Below are 22792 nucleotides of genomic sequence, written 5' to 3'. Positions count from 1 at the left end.
TTTTAGACTCATAATACAAAGATATCCTAGCCGGTATTCGAGCTAACAGGAGCTTTGGGATAAAGTCAAGGCAGAGCCAATGAAAATCTACACCAACGTGAGAAATTCGAAAAAAGAGAAAGAAGAAACGAAGGCCCAGTCTATTGATATTCCCCCTTTAGACCTTCGTTAAGTAAATATCATACATATATTCCTTTTTTTCGTCATTGTGTTGTTACTCTCCAACAGATCGCCTTCTCCCGGGCGCCTGCGCCGAAAAGGGTTGAAGACGACTGCATGGTAGAGTTCCACCTTCATAAGGGCATGCTTTGAGCCAGGCTTCTTCAAACATCTTCAAATTCCTCGTCGTCATCTTCATCAGACTCCTCTTTCTTGACCTCCGGTTCGACTTTGACCCTCTTCGCTGCTGGGCCTTCATCTGTAGCAGATGGTGTTGCTGAGGCTGTTTGAGGAGCACTGGTTCCAGAATCTGTATCGAACTCGCGCTTTCTTCCCGTGGACGTTGTATTCGTAGGTGCACTGGTAGGACCAGCGCCAGCACCGCCAATGGCCGGTGACGCAGTGTCGCTCGCAGAAACACCACCAACATCTTCGAATTCTTCGTCGAAATCGTCGGAATCCTCCTCTGCACTGCTGGAATCTTCCTGAGCCTGAAGAGCCTTTTCCCTCTCCATTTCGGCATAGTAGGCGGCGACCTTGTCGTCGAGAGCATCGAGATCCGGCTTTCGATCTTCTTCCTCCTTGATCTCGGACTTCACGTCGACGTCCGTCTCTGTCTTCACCGTGTTGAGACTTCCAGCGCCTGTAGACACAGTAGAATGTGTATGCCACACCGGGAGCGCATTCTGCTTCTCCACGGCGGCCTTGCGTGCTGCCTCTTCCGCTTGTTCGGCGGCGCTCTTTTCCTCGCTGGATGTGAGGGAGATCTCAAGGGCGCCAGCATCGGTCTTAGTGTTACCGCGAACAGCTTCCTGTTTCTTGGATGGCACAACAACTGCAGCTCGTGTCGGGTGAGTAGCCTGGTTTCGCACGACATCGATCTTATGATCCCAAGCGGTATCGAAGTCGTTTGGTGGGATTTCGACGGAATCGATTTGTTTAAGCAACTTCAGCATAGTATCCAGTTGAGCCATAAGCTTGCTGTTCTTCTCGTGGCCTGTGCGGTCAATCCCTTCCGCCCCCTTTACATCTTCTGTCCGCTCGAGAATAGCCCCACAGTTTTGGCATTCGAAACCTTCCTCAGAGTACAAGCTCAGCACATCAAGTTCCGTCCATTCTGCCCCGCATCTTAGACAGATATACTCCTTCCGTTCCTCGCTCGGCGTATACTGGGCCTTGATCGTCGATGTTAACTTCGAAATCTTGAACTTAATAGCGTCGATGACCGGGTGTAGCGGGATGTAATAGTATTCACGGTTAACGGGGCGAGTTGAACCGTCTCGGATTTCTGCTCGTGTATTACTGATGGATCATGTCAGCATTGTCACTGCCCAGCATAACGCGGTACTGCAGGCCAGCCATACACTGATATTAGGCGATCCTCGCGCAATTTGGCGCATAGCTTCCGGAGGTCTTTCTGCTGCATTCCTAGGAGAAAGGCGAGGTCTTCGGCATGGAGTCTACACGATAGGTAATAAGGGTCAGAACTGATGCTGCGAGTATAATAGAACTCTTCATAAGTCCAGGTATAGTGAAGCATACACCGAATGGATAAAAAGCGCATCAACGACCAAAATGTGGCGGGTCTCGTAGAAGGCGCGGACCACAGTCCGAATAAGTGTATTCGCAAGATCCATGTTGATTTCTAGAAACGCCCTGATAGAAAAGGAAAGTGAGGCTTGACTTTGACTTTGGATTAATGAGGCGATGTTGGGGCTGCTGAGCGCAAAGGTTCTCGATATCCCGTACTAAGGTCAGCGCAAAACGAGTAGCATGGCTTTTTTTCACTCCGGATGTCAAAGGTTGAGCGAGGAAACCTGGGGAGATATTATGAATAGAAGCTCCCACGGGACAATATAACAGCCCGCGACGCTATAGCTGAGAACACTAGAGTAAATAAGAAAAGAAACAATAGGGTTAAAGGGAAGTAAGGACGAGCACCGGCGCTACACCGGATGAACTGCCCGCGGCATCCATTCTTGCCTGAGGCCCTGATACGAGCTACCCTAGTCAGGCCTAGCGGGAGAGCACATACGCACTAATCCCACTGCGGCTAGAACATACGGAAATTCAATCGCAGGCCCAGGGAAAAGGCACGATTTCAAGTGTCGACGACGCAAGCTTTTCCCCTCGAGACCCGCTTCTTCATGCGTAGCTACGTCTCCGCGCGTCAATATTTGGCAGGCTTTCTTTGTCGATCTTTTTCGCCTGTCAACTCGCAGAGGCATTTCACGTCTTATACGCCGCTATCTAACTTACGGAGATCACTGGAACCATGGACAATAACGAAGGAAGAGCTAGCGGATCCGAAGAAGCTGATCGCAAGCGTAAGAAGGGGGATCTGGGAAGGGCAGAGTGGAGGTATGTCTCGCGGGTTCTGGGATACAAATCCGACAGTCACCGGCTAACCAAGCAAGCTGGCAAACGTCAGATAAGAGAGGACGATTAGATAAAGAGAATGAGGCCAAACGACAGAAGCTTGAAAAGGGAGAGGAAGTCAAAGCTCCAATATACGCCACGCATTTCTCCCAGGAAGACATCGAGAATGAACAGAGACGGCCGAAGAAGAAGGTGGCTGTACTGCTGGGATACTCTGGAACGGGCTACAAGGGAATGCAATTGTACGGACAAGTGTTACATCCTGTCTAACCTAGACGAGTGCTAATCGTCTACAGGAGCGCAACTGAGAAGACTATCGAGGGTGATCTCTTCGCAGCGTTTGTAGCGGCCGGGGCTATCTCCAAGGCTAACGCAGCAGACCCGAAGAAGTCGTCGCTGGTTCGATGCGCCCGTACAGATAAAGGAGTCCATGCGGCTGGTAATGTCGTGTCCTTGAAGTTGATTGTGGAGGATGAGGATATTGTTCAGAAAATCAACGCACACCTTAGCCCGCAGATCCGCGTTTGGGGTATTCTGGTCGCGAGCAAGTCCTTCAGCAGCTACCAGATGTGCGACTCTCGTATCTATGAATATCTGATGCCTAGCTACTGTTTTTTGCCACCACATCCCAGCACTTTCTTAGGCAAAAAGATCATAGAGATTGCCGAGAAGGAGGGTGATTTGGAGGCTCACAAGGCCCGACAGGCAGAGGTCGCTAATTACTGGGAGGAGGCCGATGCGAAGTATATCCAACCCGTTCTCGACACCTTGGACGAGGATATCCGCGAGGTCGTCAAGAATGCAATCTACCATGAGAAGCCCGAAGATGAATCATTCGGAACCGAGGAACAATCTCAAGCCACAGAGGGAGGAGCAGATGCCGCCACAAAGCCCGAACTCACCGAAGCCGAGCTAGCTCACAGACGGAAGATCATTGACGCAGTCAAGGCTGTGAAGGCTGCATACAATACCGCAAAGCGATCTTACCGTATTCCTCCCGCGCGCGTTGCCCGTTTGCAAGAGGCGCTGGATAAGTACCTTGGAACTAAGAACTTCTACAATTACACCATCCAGAAATTGTACAAGGACCCCTCTGCAAAACGCCACATCAAATCCTTCAAAGTCGACCCTAACCCGATTATTATCAATGGTACCGAGTGGCTCAGTCTGAAAGTCCACGGACAAAGTTTCATGATGCACCAGATTCGTAAAATGGTGGCCATGGCCACCCTTATAGTACGCTGCGGCTGCGATCCCAAGCGGATCGTCGATTCATATGGACCGACCAAGATCCCAATTCCCAAGGCACCCGGTCTAGGCCTTTTGCTGGAACGCCCCATCTTCAATGGATACAGCAAAAAGGCAGAAGAACTCGGAAAGAAGCCCATTAACTTCGAGGTGTATGCCACGGAAATGAACGAGTTCAAGCAAAGAGAGATATATGACCGAATCTTCCGTGAAGAAGAGGAGACTAACGCGTAAGTTCTCAGCTATACCTTAACTCGTGTATTGAAACGATTCAACTAACCAAAAAAAAAAGTTTCGCTTCATTTTTCAACCATATCGATCACTTCCCCCAAGAAGAATTCCTATACGTTACATCCGGTGGTATTCCAGCCGCAAAACCTGCGACTCAACCTTCGGCTGCTACCGAAGACGCTCAGAAGGGCCGAAAGTCTCAGAGAGAAGCCCTAGCAGAGATCGAGGAAGAATCCGAAGATGAGGGCAATTTGCCCAACAATGGAGAAGAGGGCGGTTAAAATATCATCTATATATGTATATAGTAATAAAAGAACTTGTCTTTTCCATACACATGCATCGGAGCTCTCCCAAGGTAACATTAATTGTTTTTCATAAAGTTGCAAAGTGGGAATCTACAGGGTTGTAAATATATATAGTTGGGTTATATCTTCGCATGATTGGTGACTACCTTGTATCCTAGGAGTAGTTATTTCAATCAGCTTATGACATACTTCGTTATCAATAGCACCCACCGTAAGAATGAACTGAATAACATAGCTAATGTTCGATAGACTCGAGCTCATCATGGGCGTTAAGCGCCGAAGTGAGCAATTTGGGCCATAAAAGTATTTCTCGAGTGGGGCCTTGGAACTTCTACCTTCATACGCATGTTCGCAGGATATTATATGTGACGATCATTCGCAAGCGATTCTACATGACAGTGTGCTACATAGTTACGATTATATGTTCACCAAGCCAGAGGTAGACTGCACATCCCTCAGGTACAAGGTCGACCATGGAAAAAAGAAAAAACAAACTCAATTATTGACGGAGGAAGAGAAAGGCGCTATGTATCATTAATGTACGACAGAGTGCAACACGACGCTCGGTGCTGGTGAAAATTGGACTTTGAACAGAAGGAAACACAAAGGAAAGTCAAGTACACCAACACCGCAGAGAAAGAGAAGTGGAAAGAAAGAAGAAAGGACAAAAGAAAAAGCAGACAAATCAGGGATGCACGATAGAAGAATGAGAAGACAAGGCCAATATGACAAATTTGAAACACAGAAGAATCAAAGAAGAAAAAGATGTAAAGTAAGTAGCCAACCCAACCTCTTGGCGTGGTTAGAATATCAAGGAGCGGGCTTTCTGGCGTCGAGAGTCCGCACTGCGAACCTCGGGTTGAGACTGGGTGTAGCGATGTTTAGCCCGTGGCGGTGCGGCTGCCGGCGCCGGTGCCGTGGATGTCGGTGGAGGCGCAATATCTTTATCTTTTTTGACGGGTGGGGGAGGAAGAGGCCCATCGAGGCGCCGATCAGTCGTTTCCCGTCCCGACTTAACACTACGCTCACGCTTGAGCACGAGCTCGGTCCACTGCTTAACTTGACTGCTTCCCGAAGAGCCTTTGCCCACAGCGTCGGCCAAAACCTTCATCCAGCCTTCCTTGTCGGCAGCACTATCCGCATAGAAGTCGATCACTTCGCCGTTGCCAAAGCGGATACGGAATCCTTCTTCCACAAACATGTAGCCCTCCTCCTCTTCGGCAAAGGCAGACTTGCGACGTCCACCACCCTTGGTCGTGGTCTCCTTCTGCATCAGGGATGATCTGTCATCGATAAGCTTGACAGCCTTTGAGAGGTTGATTGTCGCACGAGGTTGTCGGGTCGTCTCATGGTACGCGGTCAATTTGGAGCCTTGAAGCTTGAAGAAGCGGCGACGCCAGAACTGCCAACGAGAAGTCAGTGAGCCGATTCATAGGGAATATGAGCCAAGTGAAAACTTACAGGGCAGTCGCCTCCCTGTTGAGACAAGAATCCTTCCCAGCTACGGGATGAAACACTCTCCGCTTCACGCATTTCCCGAATGCAAGCGTTCATGCTCTTCGGCATATCCTCATCCTTCGCACCTTTTGGTTTTGGGACAAACAACAGCTGCAGCTCTAGCTTGCCAATCTTGTAAGGAGGCCGCCGTTGGGAAGTAGCGCTGGAAGTGCTCTTCTTGCTCTTAACACTGCTTGGCTGGTCTTCAACGGCCCATTCATTGAAGCAGGCCACATCGACTGTGTAAGGGCGGCCAAAAGCATGTTTCTCATGGTCGCTCAGTGCTACATACGCACGAGCGAAACTACCGTCCCTAGCAATAAGAGTCCTGAGGCGTTCCCAGACACCTGCGTTAACATCAGTTTTCTTCTGCTGTTGGGAAGCCAGTTGGTGCTTCATATCCAATTCCTTGCGCTTGCGAGGGGAAGCAAACACCCTACTGAAAGTAGATGTCTTCTGTCTCGTGGGCGATGCTGTCGGAGGAGGCTCTTGGACTCTGAATTTTTCATCATCGACCTTCATCTGTAGAGTCAACTGAAACTCTAGGTCGTTTTGCACAATGAGTTCGAATTCCTGCCCGACTGGGGCTGTCTTTCCGAGTTCCAACCAAGCCGTAGTAACACAGTGAAGGCCATTGTCAAGTGTCAGGGAGAAGTACGATCTCTCGCCTACATTCTGATTAGATGATGTCGCTCATGCACATAGTGGCATCAGGAACTTACCTCGGGGCAGCGGCAAGTCTAGGTACTTCATCCCAACGACTTTGACGAATAGACGACCCCGCTCTTCTCCTTCATCCAAGGCGCCATTCAAAGCGGGCTCGTTTTCTTCGATTGTCGCAGGGTTTTCTTGAACATTGCTCTGTTGACCTGGAAGAGGGGGCACAGGTCCAGGGACAGGCTTCTTGCGGATTCCGCTAGCTTGCCTAATGCTTGCACGGCGGGTTTGTCCGTTCCAAGGCACAGTGGTCCAGGTTTGCTGGCTGGCTTTTCGGGGTGTGGGTATAGCCGACTTTGTTCCCCTAGATTCTGTCGGGGCAGCTCCAGGAGCAGTGGCAGGCTCGTCTTCATTGCGGCTGCTTGCAATGATAACTTTTGTGTTATGTCTCATGAGGTAGCCTCTCTGTTTAGGGATTTGTTCGTTAGCAATTGGCTCCATATTATTGCCAAGGGACTCCTGCATGTGTCTATTGGGCCCAGCACGAGAATACAGTTGGGAAAGGGATAACTCAAACGCAACCTTTTGGTTTTCAATGACGCGGTCGAACTCTTTGTCCAAACCAAAGCCGAGGCTTTCTTCCTGGATGCTGAACGGGATGTCCAGCTTCACGAGACTGCTTTGTCGTTGGGAAACTTCCTTCGCAGGCTGGGACGGTGTGGTATCCTCGGGGGCGGAATGCTCAGATTCGTTTGATGGCTGCTTGCTGAGCCCGGGCATGGGTGGGGGATGTTGTCCGCTTATTCTACGGCGAGTGGCAGCCATGGATTCTAGATCAGCTGGGGTCAATGACGGCCGTGTTTTAAGACCAGTTCCGGGGGCTTTGACTGTCGCAATTGGATCAGGAACACTTTCTACCGATAGAACTCCTGTGTCGCTATCATCGTCGACTGGATGACGAATCACGGAATCTGGTGTCGAGGGCTCCGATATTTGACCGTCATCCTCGGGGGTTATTGGGCGTTGCAAGGCCTCTTTGATGGTTGACATTTTGGAACCAGGTGCGGGCTCCGCTTGGGTCTCCTGGGGTGTCTGTTCGCTGGAAGCCTTGTCATCCTGGTCTGTAGCCACGGGCGTCGCCTGTCCTGCGTCAGAATTCCGAGCGCTACCTTTCTCTGTTAAGTCATCTTCCATCTGCTGGCTCGAATAGCGGCTCTCCTCATCGCTGGTCAGCTTATCCTTCAAGCTCTTGAAAGAGGAATCCTTCGACGGGATTGTTTCATAATAATCGGGGATGTCGTAAAGATCGTTGTCATGGTCTTCTTCTTGTTTGATCACCACGCTATTGGTGTCATCGTAATCGTCATCGTCAAGCATATCATCATTTTCAAGTGACGGGATCGGAACATCTGGGTCGTAATTCATATAAGAATGAGGGCTGGAAGGGATCTGGGAAGACTCGTCGAATGAGTCATCCATGAAGCTTTCGCTCCTTCGGAGGTCACGCAGGATGGAATCCCTGGAAATATGTGGTGGTGAAAAGACCTCTGGGGCAGCTCCAGGAGTTTCATCTGTAGACTCAGAGTCATGTTGCTTCGGTTGATTGGAGTGAGTCTCGGTCTCGCCTTGATTTCCATCATCATGCTTCGACTGCGGCTCAATATCTTGATGTTCTGGTTTAGCATCCTCCTGTCCGTCCTCTTGTATCTTCATCAAGCGCAGCCTGTCCTCCAGCGACATCGAGGAATGACCAAATTCGGTAATATCTGACTTGCTGTAGGAAGCTGGTCCTGGAGGGGATGGCAGAACCCGCTGGCTACCACTTCCGAGTTCAAATGCTGAAGCCAGCTTACTGGGGGATGAAGGATGTGGCGGGAAAGATGTACGCCCTGGGAGAGGAGGAAGGGGGCGAGGCTCGCCATTGGAGTCCAGCGATTCAACGGGAGCGTGTTTCTCAGATGTCTCTTGTCGAGACGAAGGCCGGGGATCTGGATTGTGATTCTCCTCGTCCTCAGTGAAGGGGTCTTCGTCCTCTTTAACCAAATCGTCGTTTGCGCTGGATGGACTCATGTAACGCCAATCCTCTGGCAGTACGACCGGGGTCTTCTCGAGGTCCTCGAGCGACGCATCAAAGCTATCCTCGCGGTCTGTTAGTGAGTCACGGTCGAAACTGATGTCCGGAAACTCGTCCTCATCAGACTCATAACTGCCTTCGCGAGAATCAGAGGCGATTGAAGACGGGTCAGGTGTTGTCATTTCATACTCGTTGACCTGAGGGGGAGCGGCATCGAAGGTGACGCTTTTAGCATGTCGGTTCTCCGCATCAGACCAGATTTCGGTCTCTGGGTCAAAGCCCATGTCCTTAACGCCAAAACGGCTTGCGCGGGATAAGGACGACTTGGCTGGAGGTGCCTGTTCCTTGCTTGGTGATGGCGGTCTTGGGCCTATTGGGCCAGCCTCTTGCCTGTTCGACATTTGCGATGTTTGCGTGCTTTGCGCTTCCTTCTGCGGCGACCGGCTTGTAGCTAAGGGCCTTTGCGGTACATAGACATTTGTTGGGTCGTACTCCTGGTTATAGTCGCGGAGCATGTTGCTGTTCCTGACGCGCGATTGCCGCTTTAAGTTTTCGATAGATGGTCGTTTTGAGCTGGAAAATGGAGACTCGGGGTCATAAGGAACCTGGTTTTCTTGGCTTTTGGGGAATGGAGATCCAGATTCTCGTCCTTGCCAAAAGAGACGCGGGGACGATTTGACATCGTAAGCGTCGGTACTGTTCCTCATCATCTGCGCGACTATCGTCAGCGCAGTAAACATGTTACACGGAGTAGTAAACACATACTTTTGTATTTTGGTTCCAGACAGGCGAGTTTCGTCGTTGAGCCATAGGACTCACTTCCGAAAGTGGGCGTTGGCCAGTACCACTACCCATCTTCACGGGGAATTTTTGTTCTGTTGTGATGCAGACCAAGACAAGTGAGGAGGAAAAAGCGCTGGGGTGAAGATGTCAGTGTCGCTTGTTTCCTCATCACATAGCATGGATGAAACTTAAGATTCCCCGACGTTGACGTCCCTTGCTGCTGGAATGACGCGCCTTACCTGATTCTGATAAACAACAACAACAGAGGCCGATAAGAAAAGTCGCTTTGAAATTCAAGAACGAAGTCAATTGAAATTGAATTGGGAAGCGCTTGATTTGTTCGTAAAATTCGTAACAGGCCTGCAAGAATGCGTCACAAGGGGGAGGGAAGTATACAAAAAAAAAAAAAGTAGCACGTTCAGAATAATTGCCGATTCGTTAATGTTGAAGTCCCTTTGTTCCGTGTAATGGAGGGATAGTAATGCGATAACGAAGGGATATAGAACGACGTCCGATGGGGATGAGATAGGTCAACAAAAGAAATGTAAATACAAGGGGGGGAAACCAAAATACACCATCCACCACCGAACCACGGAAGGGAAGTAAATGAGATCGGAGGATGAAGAGGTAAATAGACTTTGTTAAGTAGTAAGACATCGGGACTTGGATGGCGATGGTGGAGGTCGAGGTTCCATGTTGACATTTGCTGGCGGGAGTCTCCATAGCAACACTTGTTTCGGCCTCGCCGCCTGAGCGCATTGGTGGCCTTGACGCCTGGGGCCCTGGTTGCGGCTCCGATCGCTCTAGGCCTACCTGGGACTAGTGCGGGATCGCCAGGTGCCCCGTGCTTTCTGCCTTGATTTTCTTATCCAAGGAATTTTCTTGGAAGCGGGTAAGGAGATTTCATCATCCGTCTTCTTCGCAACATCTCACCACCATGAATCGGTTAGGCAGGATGTCCCTGGCGGTTCGTCCTCCAGTATGTTTGCTCTGCCGGAGTGGGGCCCCTACTCTCCTCCCTTCGAGCGTATCGCAGGTCGCGCGCTCTATGGCCACAGCTCGACTCCGTCGGAAAGTCGCTCGCATGGCCTTGTCCCCGGATGTCGCCAAATCATCGATCAACCAGAAACGCTCGGGCAAAGCTAAGTTCGGACCATGGTCAGGAATGAACCAGACCGAAGCTCACATTCGAGGTGAGCCAAGGTCACGGTCTCAAGCGGCCTTGAGACGCTCGGGAGAGAAGGCAGCGGATACACCTCGGAAAAGCGACAGCCCCTTGTACAAAGCTCTAAAGATGCAGACCACACTTGCTCCTGTCCCTTATGGCCGTAGGACTGCGGTCAAGTCTAAGATTGCCGACATTACCAGCTTTGATCACTTTCCGCTCCTACCTGTTGTTCGCCACTCAATCTTCTCTCAAGCTCTTCCCGGTCTGGTCGATGTCACCCCCACTCCTATTCAACGTCTCGCAATTCCCAAGCTCATGGAAGATTCACCGGATGGAAAGCGAGGAACTAAACTTGAGGATGGAGATCCTCAGTACGATCAGTACCTTCTGGCAGCCGAGACGGGCTCTGGAAAGACATTGGCATACTTGCTCCCTTTGGTTGACGCTGTTAAGCGGCTAGAAGTTGAGGATAAGGAGAACGAGAGGAAAGAGGAGGAGCGAAAGGCAAAAGAGAAAGAGGAGAGGCTGAAAAACCGGGCTTTTGATCTTGAGCCTGAGGAGCCGCCACTGTCCAATGCCGGAAGACCGAGAGTGATTATTCTGGTGCCAACGTCAGAGTTGGTTGCACAAGTAGGTGTCAAGGTTAAGGCGCTTGCTCACACAGTTAAATATCGATCTGGGATGATTTCGTCCAACTTGACTCCTCGCCGGATTAAGAGTACCCTGTTTAACCCGGACGGTATTGACATCCTCGTTTCTACTCCTCATTTGCTTGCATCGATCGCCAAAACGGAACCTTACGTGCTGAGCCGGGTCAGCCACTTGGTTCTCGATGAGGCCGACTCGCTTATGGACCGATCTTTCCTGCCAACAACTACCGAAATTATCAGTAAGGTAGCACCGTCGCTCCGCAAGCTTATTCTGTGCTCGGCTACGATTCCCCGAAGTCTCGATAATTTGCTACGCAAGCGCTACCCAGACATCAAAAGACTTACTACACCCAACCTGCATGCAATCCCACGTCGAGTACAACTAGGAGTGGTGGACATCCAGAAAGAGCCCTACCGAGGAAATCGAAACTTGGCCTGCGCTGACGTGATCTGGTCGATTGGGAAAGCTGGCGATTCGGAGCCCTCGGAGCCGTTTGCTTCTTATGTTGGACCGAATATCAAGAAGATCCTTGTGTTCGTCAATGAGCGCGAGGAAGCCGATGAAGTGGCCCAATTTTTAAGGTCAAAGGGAATTGACGCCCAGTCGCTTTCTCGGGACTCCAGCGCCCGGAAGCAAGAAGAGATCCTCGCCGAGTTTACCGAGTCGGCACCTCCGCCCAGCCCAGAAGAAATCATGTTAGCCCAGAAAAAGAGGCGTCAAGAGGATGCCATTCCCTTTGAACTGCCCGAGAACCACAACAAACCCGAGAATGTTCGCCGATTGGCTAACACCAAGGTGCTCGTTACCACCGATTTAGCATCCCGAGGCATTGACACCCTCCCCGTTAAGACTGTCATTCTATACCACGTCCCGCACACGACGATCGATTTCATCCACCGTCTGGGACGTCTCGGTCGGATGAACAAGCGTGGTCGCGGTATCGTGCTGGTTGGAAAGAAGGACCGTAAGGATGTTGTGAAGGAAGTCCGTGAAGGTATGTTTAGAGGACAAGCATTGATCTGAGGGGCGTCGAACGGACACAATCAATTTCAACGTACAAGGACCGGCGTTAGGACATGGCGACAATACGGAAATATGGACAGTAAATATTTGTACAGCACGGCTTCAAGCATGAAATGTATAATATTGTACAATAGATATAGTATAGACACGAAATTCACTCACGCTCTTTTCTACTGATAGCCATTGAGGCTGTGCCTCTTGATTTCACATAAATATACAGAAGCTAACTATACCGGGACCCTTTCTCCAATTGACTTCCAAAAGTCGCACCTCTCCTTCAACAGCACCAGCTCTGCAGTTTCGAATCCAGTGTCAGTTACAACGAATTCATCGCCAGTACTCTGGAGCATCGGCACCCCTGGCTGCGAAGAATTAGTCAACTTATGCGCGTTAGGATCCCCCGTCTGAAAGAAACTGGCAAAGGCACCGGCGTAGCCTTGGTATATTAATTCATCCGTCTGTTGGATTGAGTTGACTTGATTCCACTAAAATAGCTGTCAGTAAAATCTCTGCGAGAACCCATATAGTGAAAATATACAGATACTGTGGACTGAGAAAGACATACATAGATGGTATCACTTGCATGCTGCGCAGGCGAGATAGTATATTCACCCGCATATCCAGCAGTTCTGGCAGCCGATGCTATCCAATACGCTGGACAAGCGAGAACAACATCCCTGTAGATGAGGCCTGCACGCACATACGTGGAATTGTAAAGATCAAGAGTCTCCGACCTCCCTACAGGAGGGTAATACTTCGACTCAACAAGGCGTATTTCCTCAGAAGACAGTCGAGGCAAGAACCCTACCAGCCATTGGTGGAAGCTAGGAATAGAAGAATTTAACCCATTAGTCATGTTCAGCGAACGAAAGCCAGGCGGCACGAAGTTCTCGCCTTCGTGGGTGTTGTACATCCCGAAGACGAGTTCTGTTTGGAGCGAGTCGCTTGCCACAGCTTCGGTAAGAGTGTCGAAGAGGAACTCGCCGTCGATGACTGGGCCCCAGGTGAATGTGCTTGTTGTATACTTCTGGCTTTCGCTGATGATTAGGTTTGCATCACGTATGGTCTGGACATCGACTGCTTTGAGACAGGCGAGGGTTTCTGTGGCATTCGCACAACCGGTCAGGTTGGTCAAATGTTCATATATCGCCTCTGCTTCGGGGGCATCGTAGGCATAGGTTTTGGGCCAGAACGGTGAGCTCGCCAGAGCTTTGGAGAAGAGCTTTGGCTGTCTGCCTCGGCCGTTGGCTAGCACCTGGGCGACTACTGAGCCTCCTCCGGCGGATTGTCCCCAGATGGTGACGTTGTGAGGATCACCACCGAAGTGATGAATGTACCTCTGAACCCACTTCAGAACGAATTGCTGATCAAGGAGCCCTGGGTTGAGATCTGATATGGGTGATTCCTTGACCGCTCGTCCCGGGAGAAAGCCGAACGCGTTCACACGGTAGTTGGAATAGATGACTACATAGTCATTCAGGGTACTCGCATTGAGGACTGGATAGGACGACGGCGGTAAGGTAAAGGAGGCACCCCCTTGAATGAAGCCACCGCCGTAAAACACCACCAAAACGGGCCGCTTCGTCGCAGCTGTGGAGGAGCGGACATCCCAAGGTCGGGAGAACAGGCCAAGGTACAAGCAATCCTCGGAACCGTTGACAGTACGTTGCGGACACATGTCAAAATCCTGGTCGGTATCATACACATCGTCCAGTATTCTCATGGGAGGCTGAGGAGCACGAAAGCGATTCTCTCCTGTTGGCGGGGCCGCAAATGGAATCTTACGGAAGTAGGAAAGATTATAGGTCGAGTCATATCTACCCTGGAATACTCCATAGTCGAGACTGACGAGAGGACTTTCGTAAGCTCTGGCAATGGAGATAGTTAGAGTGAGATAGAGGGCAAGCAGATGGTGGATGAGGAGCGCCATAACTGAAACAGGCCTTCTCACCAAGGCGACTAACGCATGCGGGAAAGACAGACATGCTCGCGAGCTCTTTTATACACACCTTCAAGAGGGCATTTTTGCAAAAATCGGTGGGAGATATACCGAGGATCGTATTTCCACTCAAGCGGCAAGATACGAAGGGACTAAAGCTGGATGAACGGAGACGCAGCGGGACGCCATTGGTGCAGGAATATTCTCCAGCTTCCATTAAATCTCCATTCAATACGCGGGGTGCAGTCCAATGAATGCGGGGAAGAATCAACAAGAACGAAATGTTTTCCTGTGGAATCCTAATAGGTCTGTTGTACACCAGAGGGACTTGAAACCATCCCGAATTAATGATATGCAAGAAGTCGCTCCCCCCAAATCGTGATGTTGTTCAGCACACATAACAATAATAAATAAATGAAGGCCTTTGAGAAGATAAAGGATGTCTATACATAATAACCAGAAGAAGCCACTGGCAAAGGAAGAAAAAGAAAAGGAAAAGGGATCATCTAACCAGTCCCAACAAGCCCTATCAATCGCACCGTGTCCAGGTATAAATCAAACGCCAACTGTAGTGTAAAGAGTTACCCGAAACTCCTGCTCAGCATCAAATCCTTGCCTATTAATCGATTACACATCATCATCGTTACATAGTCATCCGAAGTGAGCGAGTCCGTGTCCTGCTCGCTCTAGTGTTGCGACGGTCATCGCACGCTTCACTATCCTCGGTCTCTGTTCGTGGCTCAGATAATTCGGGAGTGGGTGTGACGCCAAAACTGACCCCACGATCTTTGCGAGAGATGCGAGCTTCTTCCTCCGGGTACAAGAACCTATGAACAGTCCGATGATCCATCACTCGCTCCTCGTCATCCATTGAGCCCTCTTTATCCGTCTTTGGCCAGCGAAAACCGTAGAGCATTGAATGACGCTCACAGCGGGGACACTCTCGCCGAGTGAGATATGAATTGTGCTGCACAAACCAAACATTACAAGTATGGCAGTCTACCCATCGATCATAGGCTTGCGCAAGCAACTTAGAAGTTTTTGTGTAGTCACCAGGGACCCGAACACGGTGTGACTCTTCCTCCACCGACGGGACAACACCATGCTTCCAGCGAGAACCCCTTGACCTTTTCGGCTTCTGAGGATTGTCAGTTATCTCGGACAATTCTGACAACATGTCGTTGTCAGTTCCCGGTGGGTGTCGGTCGTTGTGAGGCTGGCCTGTGATTGAAAGTGTAATATGGGTCGCCGACGCCGACTCAGTAAGGGACGCCTCCACCGTATCTTCCACCTTGATCTTGACATCACCGATTGATGTTGGTGTTGTTGACGTTGACGAGTGATGCGACTCGTCGGCCTCGAGCGAAGGAGATGAGTCACAGTCAGTAGCAGACGCTTGAGAGACCTCCACAGCAGAACCGCTTGCAGGTACAATAGTATCATTGGTTATACTTGCGGCTCCCGTAGTTTCTGGCACAATTGAGGTCTCTGCTTGGGGCGGTGGATTATCCGATCCCGAACCAACGGGAGCAAAATCTGCAAGTGATACTGCTGATCGTAGTTTAGAGCTCTGTCGTGTAAACTTACTCCTCTTCCTAGGCGTACTTGAGGGTGAGATATCAGAATCACTATCCAAATGGTGCTTGCGCTTTCTGGGTGAAAGTAAACTATCGTTGGATATGGCTTCATCGTTCAGAGCTGGGGTAGATGCCTTGCTTGACCCTTCCTCGGAGTCAACATGAGGCGCCCAGCCATTGCGGACTGCCCGTTCGCATGTTAGGCAAAGACACTCGCAATTGTCAATACCGAAGTAATCGTCACCGTATGAAACGGTGATCTCTTCTCCTATGTATATGTCTCGAGTGGCCACAACTTGCATGCCCTCCGATCCCCGTGTTACCAATCGGCCATTGGCATTGCAGTCATGGTTGGCAAAGCGAGCGGGACCGAGAAAAAACGACGGCGTTTTTCTTCGACTAGACATGACTATGCTGAAATCCTTTCTCTTCAGATCCAATTCCTGCTCTTCTTCGCGGGTCATGGGAACAAGCGTCCCACTAAGGTACTTGATTTCCTGGCCCTGTTTGATGAATTTCCTAGCGCATATCGCCGCCTCATGTTCGGTAATCGTGTAGCGATTGGTTGTAGTAACTTCGAAGGGCGAGTCAGGGAGATACATTTGTATATATTTGCGCAGATGCCGACGAAACCATTCCTTTTCACGATCATTCGGAAGCTTAGCCAAGTACTTCTTCATACCTGACATTGCTAGCAATTGCTTTTCCGCTTGCGCAGAGTCCTTGGCAACAATGACCTCGTGAAGGAGAATACGAGCGACATCATCCTCATGTACCCCTCTCACGGGAATATATTTCGTACGATTTTTGCGGGTATTGGTCCAGAAATAGGCCTACGATGTGAACAATGTTAGATACAATCCAAAAAGGGTGTCTCTGAGTAAGATGGCGTACCCGGTCAACCAGCGCATCCGTCGCGACATCGTCATAGCTGGCCAATTTCGCAAGAGTAAGACGGTCGCGACGCTCCACAGAGGGACTGTCTCTTGCTTTCGACGACGGCATGTCAATCTGCGAGATCACAGATTTCCCATATAAAGATTGTTTGTGGTGTGGTGAAGAATTTGTCTTAATTGGTTGGTGTTGTAATGATGTGTCTATATGTCAAAGGAGGAACAGTAGGAAAAAGCGGGAATACTATTAACACCAAAGGGGGGTAGAACTGTCGAAAAGAGCGTGATGGTGAAACAATAATTAGATAGGATAAGAAAAATCCAGTTCAACAGGCATAATGAAAAGGAAGAAAAGGGCCCCCCAGGGTAAGTTAGCGCGCACGAATGGGAAAGTGGGCGACTATCCAAGAGGCTCCAAGCACGACACACACGGCTGTGTTGCCCAGTTAATCAAATAAATGCGACTTAAAATGAGTTGGAACGGTGCCTCCTGCAGCAACAGCGCCCCGTCCGCCGTCCGGGGTCGGTGGTCGGCAAAACCTTTCCGGTCCGGACGTGCTGGAAATCTTTCGGACGGATAAGTCTACCCTTTATCTGATACTTTGGCCGTTCCCCCCCCAGGGCATGCGATCAAGATGATTCAACTAAAGGTAAACCCGCGATTTTGTCCTTTAACAAAATTCTGGACTTTCTTGGCTAACAATCATCCGTCAGACGATGCTGAATTGCATCGACAACTCCGGCGCCGCAGTTGTCGAGTGCGTGAATGTCCTGAAGAAGAAGCGGCCGGCCACAGTCGGTAGGTTCTAGTTTTCTCTCAATTTTCCTTGTTGATACAGCTCTGACGCCGATCGATGTGATGGGAATTAGGTGACCGAATCGTTGTGGTGGTTCAGAAACAGCGGAACTTTGGCCCCGAAAGCTCGAACAACAGTGGTATTGCAAACAAAGTCCGTCGCGGAGATATTCGTCATGCCGTCGTCGTCCGAGCGAAGAAAGAAATGCAGAGACCAGATGGCTCCATTGTCAAGTTCGATGATAATGCCTGCGTGTTGGTGAACAAGTCTGGAGACCCGATCGGCACAAGAATGAACGGTGAGTAGCCTTATCCTGACGCCTCTATTGCTAGGTTCTGACACACATCACAGGAGTCGTGGCTACGGAACTACGAGGAAAGCAATGGTCGAAAATTTTGTCGTTGGCACCGATGCATGTATAATATCCCTATGAAAGCGAAGCGTCTATTTACATAACTACTCTGTATCAATAGAAATATGCCTTAAAAAAACTTCTTTTTTTTTATTACTCGAACATCGCCGTAACTCCATAACCATGCTGAAAAGGACCACAAATGGGTATCGAAAACACGATGGTGACAAAAGACGTTCCAAATCATACGAAGACGTTACCGCACGCACAGCAGACATAGTACAGTTTCTGCAGAGTATATGTCAGTCACTCGTCGAAGATGCCGGTCGGTAGATTTCTCACCATTCCGGTTTCTGCAGAACGCTGCTGAGACTGGAAAAAGACCGCTTCGGCTTCACCGCAGCTCGGGCAGAGCTTGTTGGACCGAGGAAGCTAGAACGAGAGAGAGCATGTTAGCCAGGGAAATTACAAGATCACTTGAAATCTCTCCATGACACAAATTGGAGCCCCTTCTCAAAGCACTGAAAACCCCTCGTAATCATCTTCGGACAACTCATCTTCAGAGGGCTGGCCGCAAGAGTAACAGGTGATCTCCTCCCCGCAATGAGCACAGAAACCTGGGAGACAAACCGTAGGATCAGATCCCACATCCTGAGTCACACCAGCTGTGTCTCCGACTTGGCTGTTAAGCTTGTTTTGATAGACGCAGTATGAGCTTGCGGGCTCGCCGACATGGCAGGTTCGACACGTAAACATCAAACGGTTGTTGACGCGGTCTTCTTTCGGGTAAAGCAAGTTCGAGCTATAGCAGGCAATTAGTACAATCGTCAATAGAAGAGAGTCAAAAAGGATAGCGCCTACCATTCGCGACAAAATCGAAAGTGGACCTGTTCATTTGTCTTGCTATCGCCACCAGCGGAAGGAGATGGGCTGGCAGACATTTTTCTGAAAGCTAAAATATTCGTCGAGAACTCGAGTAAATGATTCGATAATAGGCTTAGGCTTAAAAAGAGACTTCAAGGTAGTTGCAAATTCGAAGAGTGTTCAAGTGTCTTTATAAAGGAAATGCTTGTGGCGAAGATAGTGCCTGGTACTAAGAATAATACCTGCGATGGAAGTCCGAAGAAGGCCTACCAGGAAGTTGCACTAGTCACGATCGGAGTGCACGGACACAGCCTTATTGATCATGTTTGTATTGTTGGTGCTGTTTGCATGCTTTGTGTCTGTCCCTCTTCTCCCCCGCAGTCTGTCCCGCAGGAGCTGCCACGGCAACTATTACTTGCATTTATTCTTCTTATTTCCTGCAATCCTGCCTATCCAGAAAAGGCTCCTTTAATAAAGCTTGTAATTTCATACCACCCTTTATTCAAAATCATCATGGTATGCTTCATATGACATCTACCCAATGCGCAATCATTATTTAAAGCTTTATACTGATTTGAACTCGGCTTTTTCTAGGTTGAGACAGGTCTTCCGGCCGGATGGGAGGTCCGCCATTCTAACTCCAAGAACCTCCCTTACTATTTCAATCCCATGACAAAGGAATCCCGTTGGGAGCCTCCATCAGGCACTGATACGGAGACGCTCAAGTTTTACATGGCCAACTACCATAGCGGACCCACCAGTCGGCCTGATGGTACAGGTAATGGTGAAGGGAAAATCCGCTGCAGCCACCTTCTTGTCAAACATAAGGACAGCAGGCGGCCCAGCAGCTGGAAAGAGTCAGAAATTACTCGGTCCAAGGAGGAGGCGATTGAAATCCTTCGTGGTCATGAAACGCGTATCAACTCGGGCGAGGTCAGCTTGGGAGATCTTGCGATGTCAGAATCAGACTGCAGCAGCGCCAGGAAGAAGGGTGATCTGTATGTACATCCTTCAACATTCGTGGGTTTGTTGCCATGTGGAATTAACATGATATTAGTGGCTTCTTTGGACGTGGAGAGATGCAGAAGGAGTTCGAGGACGCTGCCTTTGCTCTACAGCCCGGCCAGGTCAGCGGTATCGTGGACACGGCTTCAGGTGTCCATCTCATTGAACGGTAAGCTGGAGGTGTTGCTTGGAAATACATCTGAATAAACTTGCTAACGGTTCTGCTCTGTCGCATGCAGCATTCAATAAATTCGTGATCTCCTATTTCGATACATAAACATAAATACATTTAAAGAGAAGACCGATACCTTTGTGATATACTTCTCTTCCCCCTTCGTGCGGGGACTATATATCAACTTTTGAGAAAAATGCATCTGCTCATGACATTAAATACCGGAGAGCGACTATCACTGATGGTCAGACATGCTGACAGTCAATAACTTCCTGTCCTGCAAGAGTTCATGGGCGCGACCAGCAACGAATAAACCCTATTAAATCCAGATTTTGAATTCCAATATAACATTCTAAATTGGATAAAATAACCAATCTTGTAATATTTATTGCAGTAGTACAGCACATCCTTACACATGACCCATCCATTGAGAGCATTGCTTCATGCTAGTAGTATGTTGCCAAGCTAGGGCATCTTCTAGTCATGTGCTACACTACTATTTATATACCTGTGCCCTGTATAGCACCTACTAATAGTAGCAAACACGGCTACAAAGACTAGCTATCAAATATATTTCTCCGAGGTCTCTGTGAATAGGATCAACTAGTGTCTCGGAGTAAGCCACTAGTGATCTATCAATATTTTGTTTGCCAACTCACGAGGACGCTGCTACTTAGTAAGGTTCGACATATTCGCGTTGCCAAGCCGGTATTCAAAATAGGGGTATGGAAAGGGAAAAAAGAAAACGAAAAGTATAACAGAAACATAATGATTACCTGGATAAGAAGCGCTTTCGAAATAGAAGGGGGATATGGTAGGGGACTTGAGCAAAGCTACCCTTCCTCTCCTTCGATCTTTCCAATAAAGCGACTAAATGGGATATTTTGTACATTGTCAAATAATATACTATAAAGAAAGAAGAAGGAAAGGCACTATTAAATAAAAGAAGACGCAAATTTCTCCTCGTTTGATAGTAAAATGCAGAAGTAGAGCTGTACTGAAAAGACAAAGTTGCTGCGTATTTGCTTACCTGTGTCACTTTCAAAATATATTGAGTGAGTGACTAGGATTTGCTTCATGATTCATTATCATTACCCACACTAGTAATTTTTAGAAAGTATGCAATACAAAACCTATATGCACTGTTCCAAAGCAAGAATATCAAGGACTGTTCCTTCTGCTCGCACCCAAAGCGCCCGAACCAACCCCCTCGAATATGGAAGAGTAGCAACAAAGCAATGAGTTAACTGCTAAGTCTGATCCTAAGTGTTTTCGCGAGACGACTATACCTAGCTCCATATAGACTCCAAAGAGCTAATCGCAGGTTATCATCCGACCAAATTCTTAATACTGCATCTCCCAAGCGATGCGCAACCCAGACCAACAGAACTCCTATAAAACCCTGACAAAACGAGTGTTTCCAAGAGCGACATGCTGCATCAAAGGACGCGTTTGCCAGGAATACCATGAGCAGCATTGGCCAGCGTATCCTCTGCTCCCTTGACACATTCCAAGATCGCATTGTAGAGCTCGTCGACGATCTCCTCCCAAGACGGGATAGCAAGGGCCATAGCCCGAAACTCCCATTTCTGCATCTCGCCCAGAAAGTTGGTGTGCCAGAACTGATTCCACATTCGTTTTTCCACATCGTTAAGCTTAGACTTAGCAACTGTTGCATCCACGGCGCGCTTTATATTATGCCACGCCAGGAAATGACCAGACATGAACGTTTCTTGGTATTTGGTGAAGATTGTTTGATAGCTCTGATACGCAGACTGGTCTATGTGGAAGCAAAGGATGGCTGGATCGAGCTTCTCGGTTGGAGCAAGAGTTGGATTTCTCCAGTGGTAATCATGGCGCCAGCTGAAAAGACGTAACACAGACATTTGATGGTTGTAGTAGTTTATGCTCGTGGGAGGGCACATTGCCTGGTAGCGATTTGCCTGGCGTATTTCGAGATATTCTAACTGTCGAAAGGTTTGTCCGGCTATGTATTTTGCGCGATAGAATGCAGTGCGGAGCTCTGCTGGTATGATTGTTTCGAGGTGAGCGGGGATATCGAGGTGTTCTTTCTGGAACCCGTAGATGCGGACGGCTACCATGTTGCTTAGGGCTTGTTCCTCGTTAGAGTATTCGAGACTCCTCAATAAATAGTGATATGAGATGTCAGTTAGAGAACATTGTTAAATGGAGTGGGGTTGCAATATGACAGACCAACGTTGGGAACGTTAACTGCATTCACTTGGCAGTTGCCATAGTGAATGCTACAGTCTGGACCCAGGTAGGTGCCATGGTTTTAAGTCTCATCCCCATGGTGCTACCTATTAGCTGTCCATTGATCGTATGTATATTCCGCCACAAGCCTTCAATTACTTAGTTGTCTAAGCCACCACTTAACTGCATCATTCCCGTCATCTGTAGTCTTCACCTGTAGTCTTGATCTGTGTGCAAGTCCAGTTGAATATCAGCAACAAAGCAGATACTCATCCTCCTGCATACCCATTCATACTCTACTACACCTGAAAAATTTGCCATTATAGTGGTTGATGGATCAACCCTTCGTCCTATTGCACAGCATCACATCGAATCACTAGGTCCATATTTGTTCACGTCTACGAGCACTATGTGTACATACTTGTCCTGCAAGTTTACACTCTGCGGCTGCATCTTCGACATAGGGTCTATACACTGCAAAGAACTTCCCTGGTGTACAGGTCGAAAGTTAATACAAACTGAGGAAGGCTGTATGTGTGAGGTCTGCTCTACGAAAGAAGGCATGGTGCTTAGACGGGCTGCGATGGTAAGGAAGCTGGAGTCAAATGGGCTCGGGACACCTGCGAAGTCAGACAGGGTGTCGGAAGAAAATGTGTCCAAAGAGAAACTAATAAAAGCAAATATAAACGATGTCGAAGTGAAAGGGCAGCATGAGTGTGATGTGTCCAGAGCGTGTGAAACGGTTGTCTTTCGGAGAGGCATAGAAAGATGCAGAGTCTGGTGAGAAGACCTCCGTTGTTCTAC

At 49.0% G+C, this 22792-nt stretch overlaps 10 protein-coding genes across 10 annotated transcripts; 4 read left to right on the top strand and 6 right to left on the bottom strand.

The window, feature by feature from the left end:
• Positions 1-140: 140 nt before the first annotated feature.
• On the bottom strand, positions 141-1115 carry AO090011000857 (putative transcription factor TFIIE complex alpha subunit; the record flags this gene model as incomplete). The annotated part of the gene is made up of 3 exons (XM_023233137.1): positions 141-155; positions 219-272; positions 330-1115. The coding sequence occupies 3 exons, from the start codon at positions 1113-1115 to the stop codon at positions 141-143; spliced, it is 855 nt and encodes a 284-aa protein (XP_023093671.1).
• Positions 1116-2434: 1319 nt separating this feature from the next.
• AO090011000855 (pseudouridine synthase PUS2) lies at positions 2435-4298 on the top strand (the record flags this gene model as incomplete). The annotated part of the gene is made up of 4 exons (XM_001826376.3): positions 2435-2520; positions 2577-2780; positions 2835-4016; positions 4079-4298. 4 exons carry the CDS (start codon positions 2435-2437, stop codon positions 4296-4298), a joined length of 1692 nt encoding a protein of 563 aa, XP_001826428.1.
• Positions 4299-5124: 826 nt separating this feature from the next.
• Positions 5125-9290, bottom strand: bud4 (putative GTP binding protein (Bud4); the record flags this gene model as incomplete). The annotated part of the gene is made up of 3 exons (XM_001826375.3): positions 5125-5724; positions 5784-6487; positions 6542-9290. 3 exons carry the CDS (start codon positions 9288-9290, stop codon positions 5125-5127), a joined length of 4053 nt encoding a protein of 1350 aa, XP_001826427.3.
• Positions 9291-10288: 998 nt separating this feature from the next.
• mrh4 (ATP-dependent RNA helicase MRH4) lies at positions 10289-12175 on the top strand (the record flags this gene model as incomplete). Its single annotated transcript, XM_023233136.1, has 1 exon — positions 10289-12175. The coding sequence occupies one exon, from the start codon at positions 10289-10291 to the stop codon at positions 12173-12175; it is 1887 nt and encodes a 628-aa protein (XP_023093670.1).
• Positions 12176-12402: 227 nt separating this feature from the next.
• On the bottom strand, positions 12403-13898 carry AO090011000852 (putative carboxylesterase; the record flags this gene model as incomplete). Its single annotated transcript, XM_023233135.1, has 2 exons — positions 12403-12660; positions 12741-13898. 2 exons carry the CDS (start codon positions 13896-13898, stop codon positions 12403-12405), a joined length of 1416 nt encoding a protein of 471 aa, XP_023093669.1.
• Positions 13899-14757: 859 nt separating this feature from the next.
• AO090011000851 (uncharacterized protein) lies at positions 14758-16696 on the bottom strand (the record flags this gene model as incomplete). The annotated part of the gene is made up of 2 exons (XM_001826372.3): positions 14758-16524; positions 16586-16696. 2 exons carry the CDS (start codon positions 16694-16696, stop codon positions 14758-14760), a joined length of 1878 nt encoding a protein of 625 aa, XP_001826424.3.
• A 523-nt stretch (positions 16697-17219) lies between these two features.
• On the top strand, positions 17220-17803 carry AO090011000850 (mitochondrial 54S ribosomal protein uL14m; the record flags this gene model as incomplete). The annotated part of the gene is made up of 4 exons (XM_001826371.3): positions 17220-17234; positions 17299-17383; positions 17455-17679; positions 17733-17803. 4 exons carry the CDS (start codon positions 17220-17222, stop codon positions 17801-17803), a joined length of 396 nt encoding a protein of 131 aa, XP_001826423.1.
• A 443-nt stretch (positions 17804-18246) lies between these two features.
• AO090011000849 (DNA-directed RNA polymerase II core subunit RPB9) lies at positions 18247-18674 on the bottom strand (the record flags this gene model as incomplete). The annotated part of the gene is made up of 2 exons (XM_001826370.3): positions 18247-18535; positions 18595-18674. 2 exons carry the CDS (start codon positions 18672-18674, stop codon positions 18247-18249), a joined length of 369 nt encoding a protein of 122 aa, XP_001826422.3.
• A 124-nt stretch (positions 18675-18798) lies between these two features.
• Positions 18799-19851, top strand: pin1 (peptidylprolyl isomerase ESS1; the record flags this gene model as incomplete). The annotated part of the gene is made up of 5 exons (XM_023233134.1): positions 18799-18921; positions 18979-19113; positions 19192-19595; positions 19655-19771; positions 19842-19851. 5 exons carry the CDS (start codon positions 18799-18801, stop codon positions 19849-19851), a joined length of 789 nt encoding a protein of 262 aa, XP_023093668.1.
• A 1362-nt stretch (positions 19852-21213) lies between these two features.
• Positions 21214-21876, bottom strand: AO090011000847 (uncharacterized protein; the record flags this gene model as incomplete). Its single annotated transcript, XM_001826368.1, has 1 exon — positions 21214-21876. One exon carries the CDS (start codon positions 21874-21876, stop codon positions 21214-21216), a length of 663 nt encoding a protein of 220 aa, XP_001826420.1.
• Between the last annotated feature and the right edge of the window lie 916 nt (positions 21877-22792).

The sequence above is a fragment of the Aspergillus oryzae genome, chromosome 7, assembly GCF_000184455.2.
Source record: "Aspergillus oryzae RIB40 DNA, chromosome 7".
In the NCBI taxonomy this organism is placed as follows: domain Eukaryota; kingdom Fungi; phylum Ascomycota; class Eurotiomycetes; order Eurotiales; family Aspergillaceae; genus Aspergillus; species Aspergillus oryzae.
The sequence above is the reverse complement of the archived record's forward strand: the minus strand, read 5'-3'. Positions and strand labels throughout refer to the sequence as shown.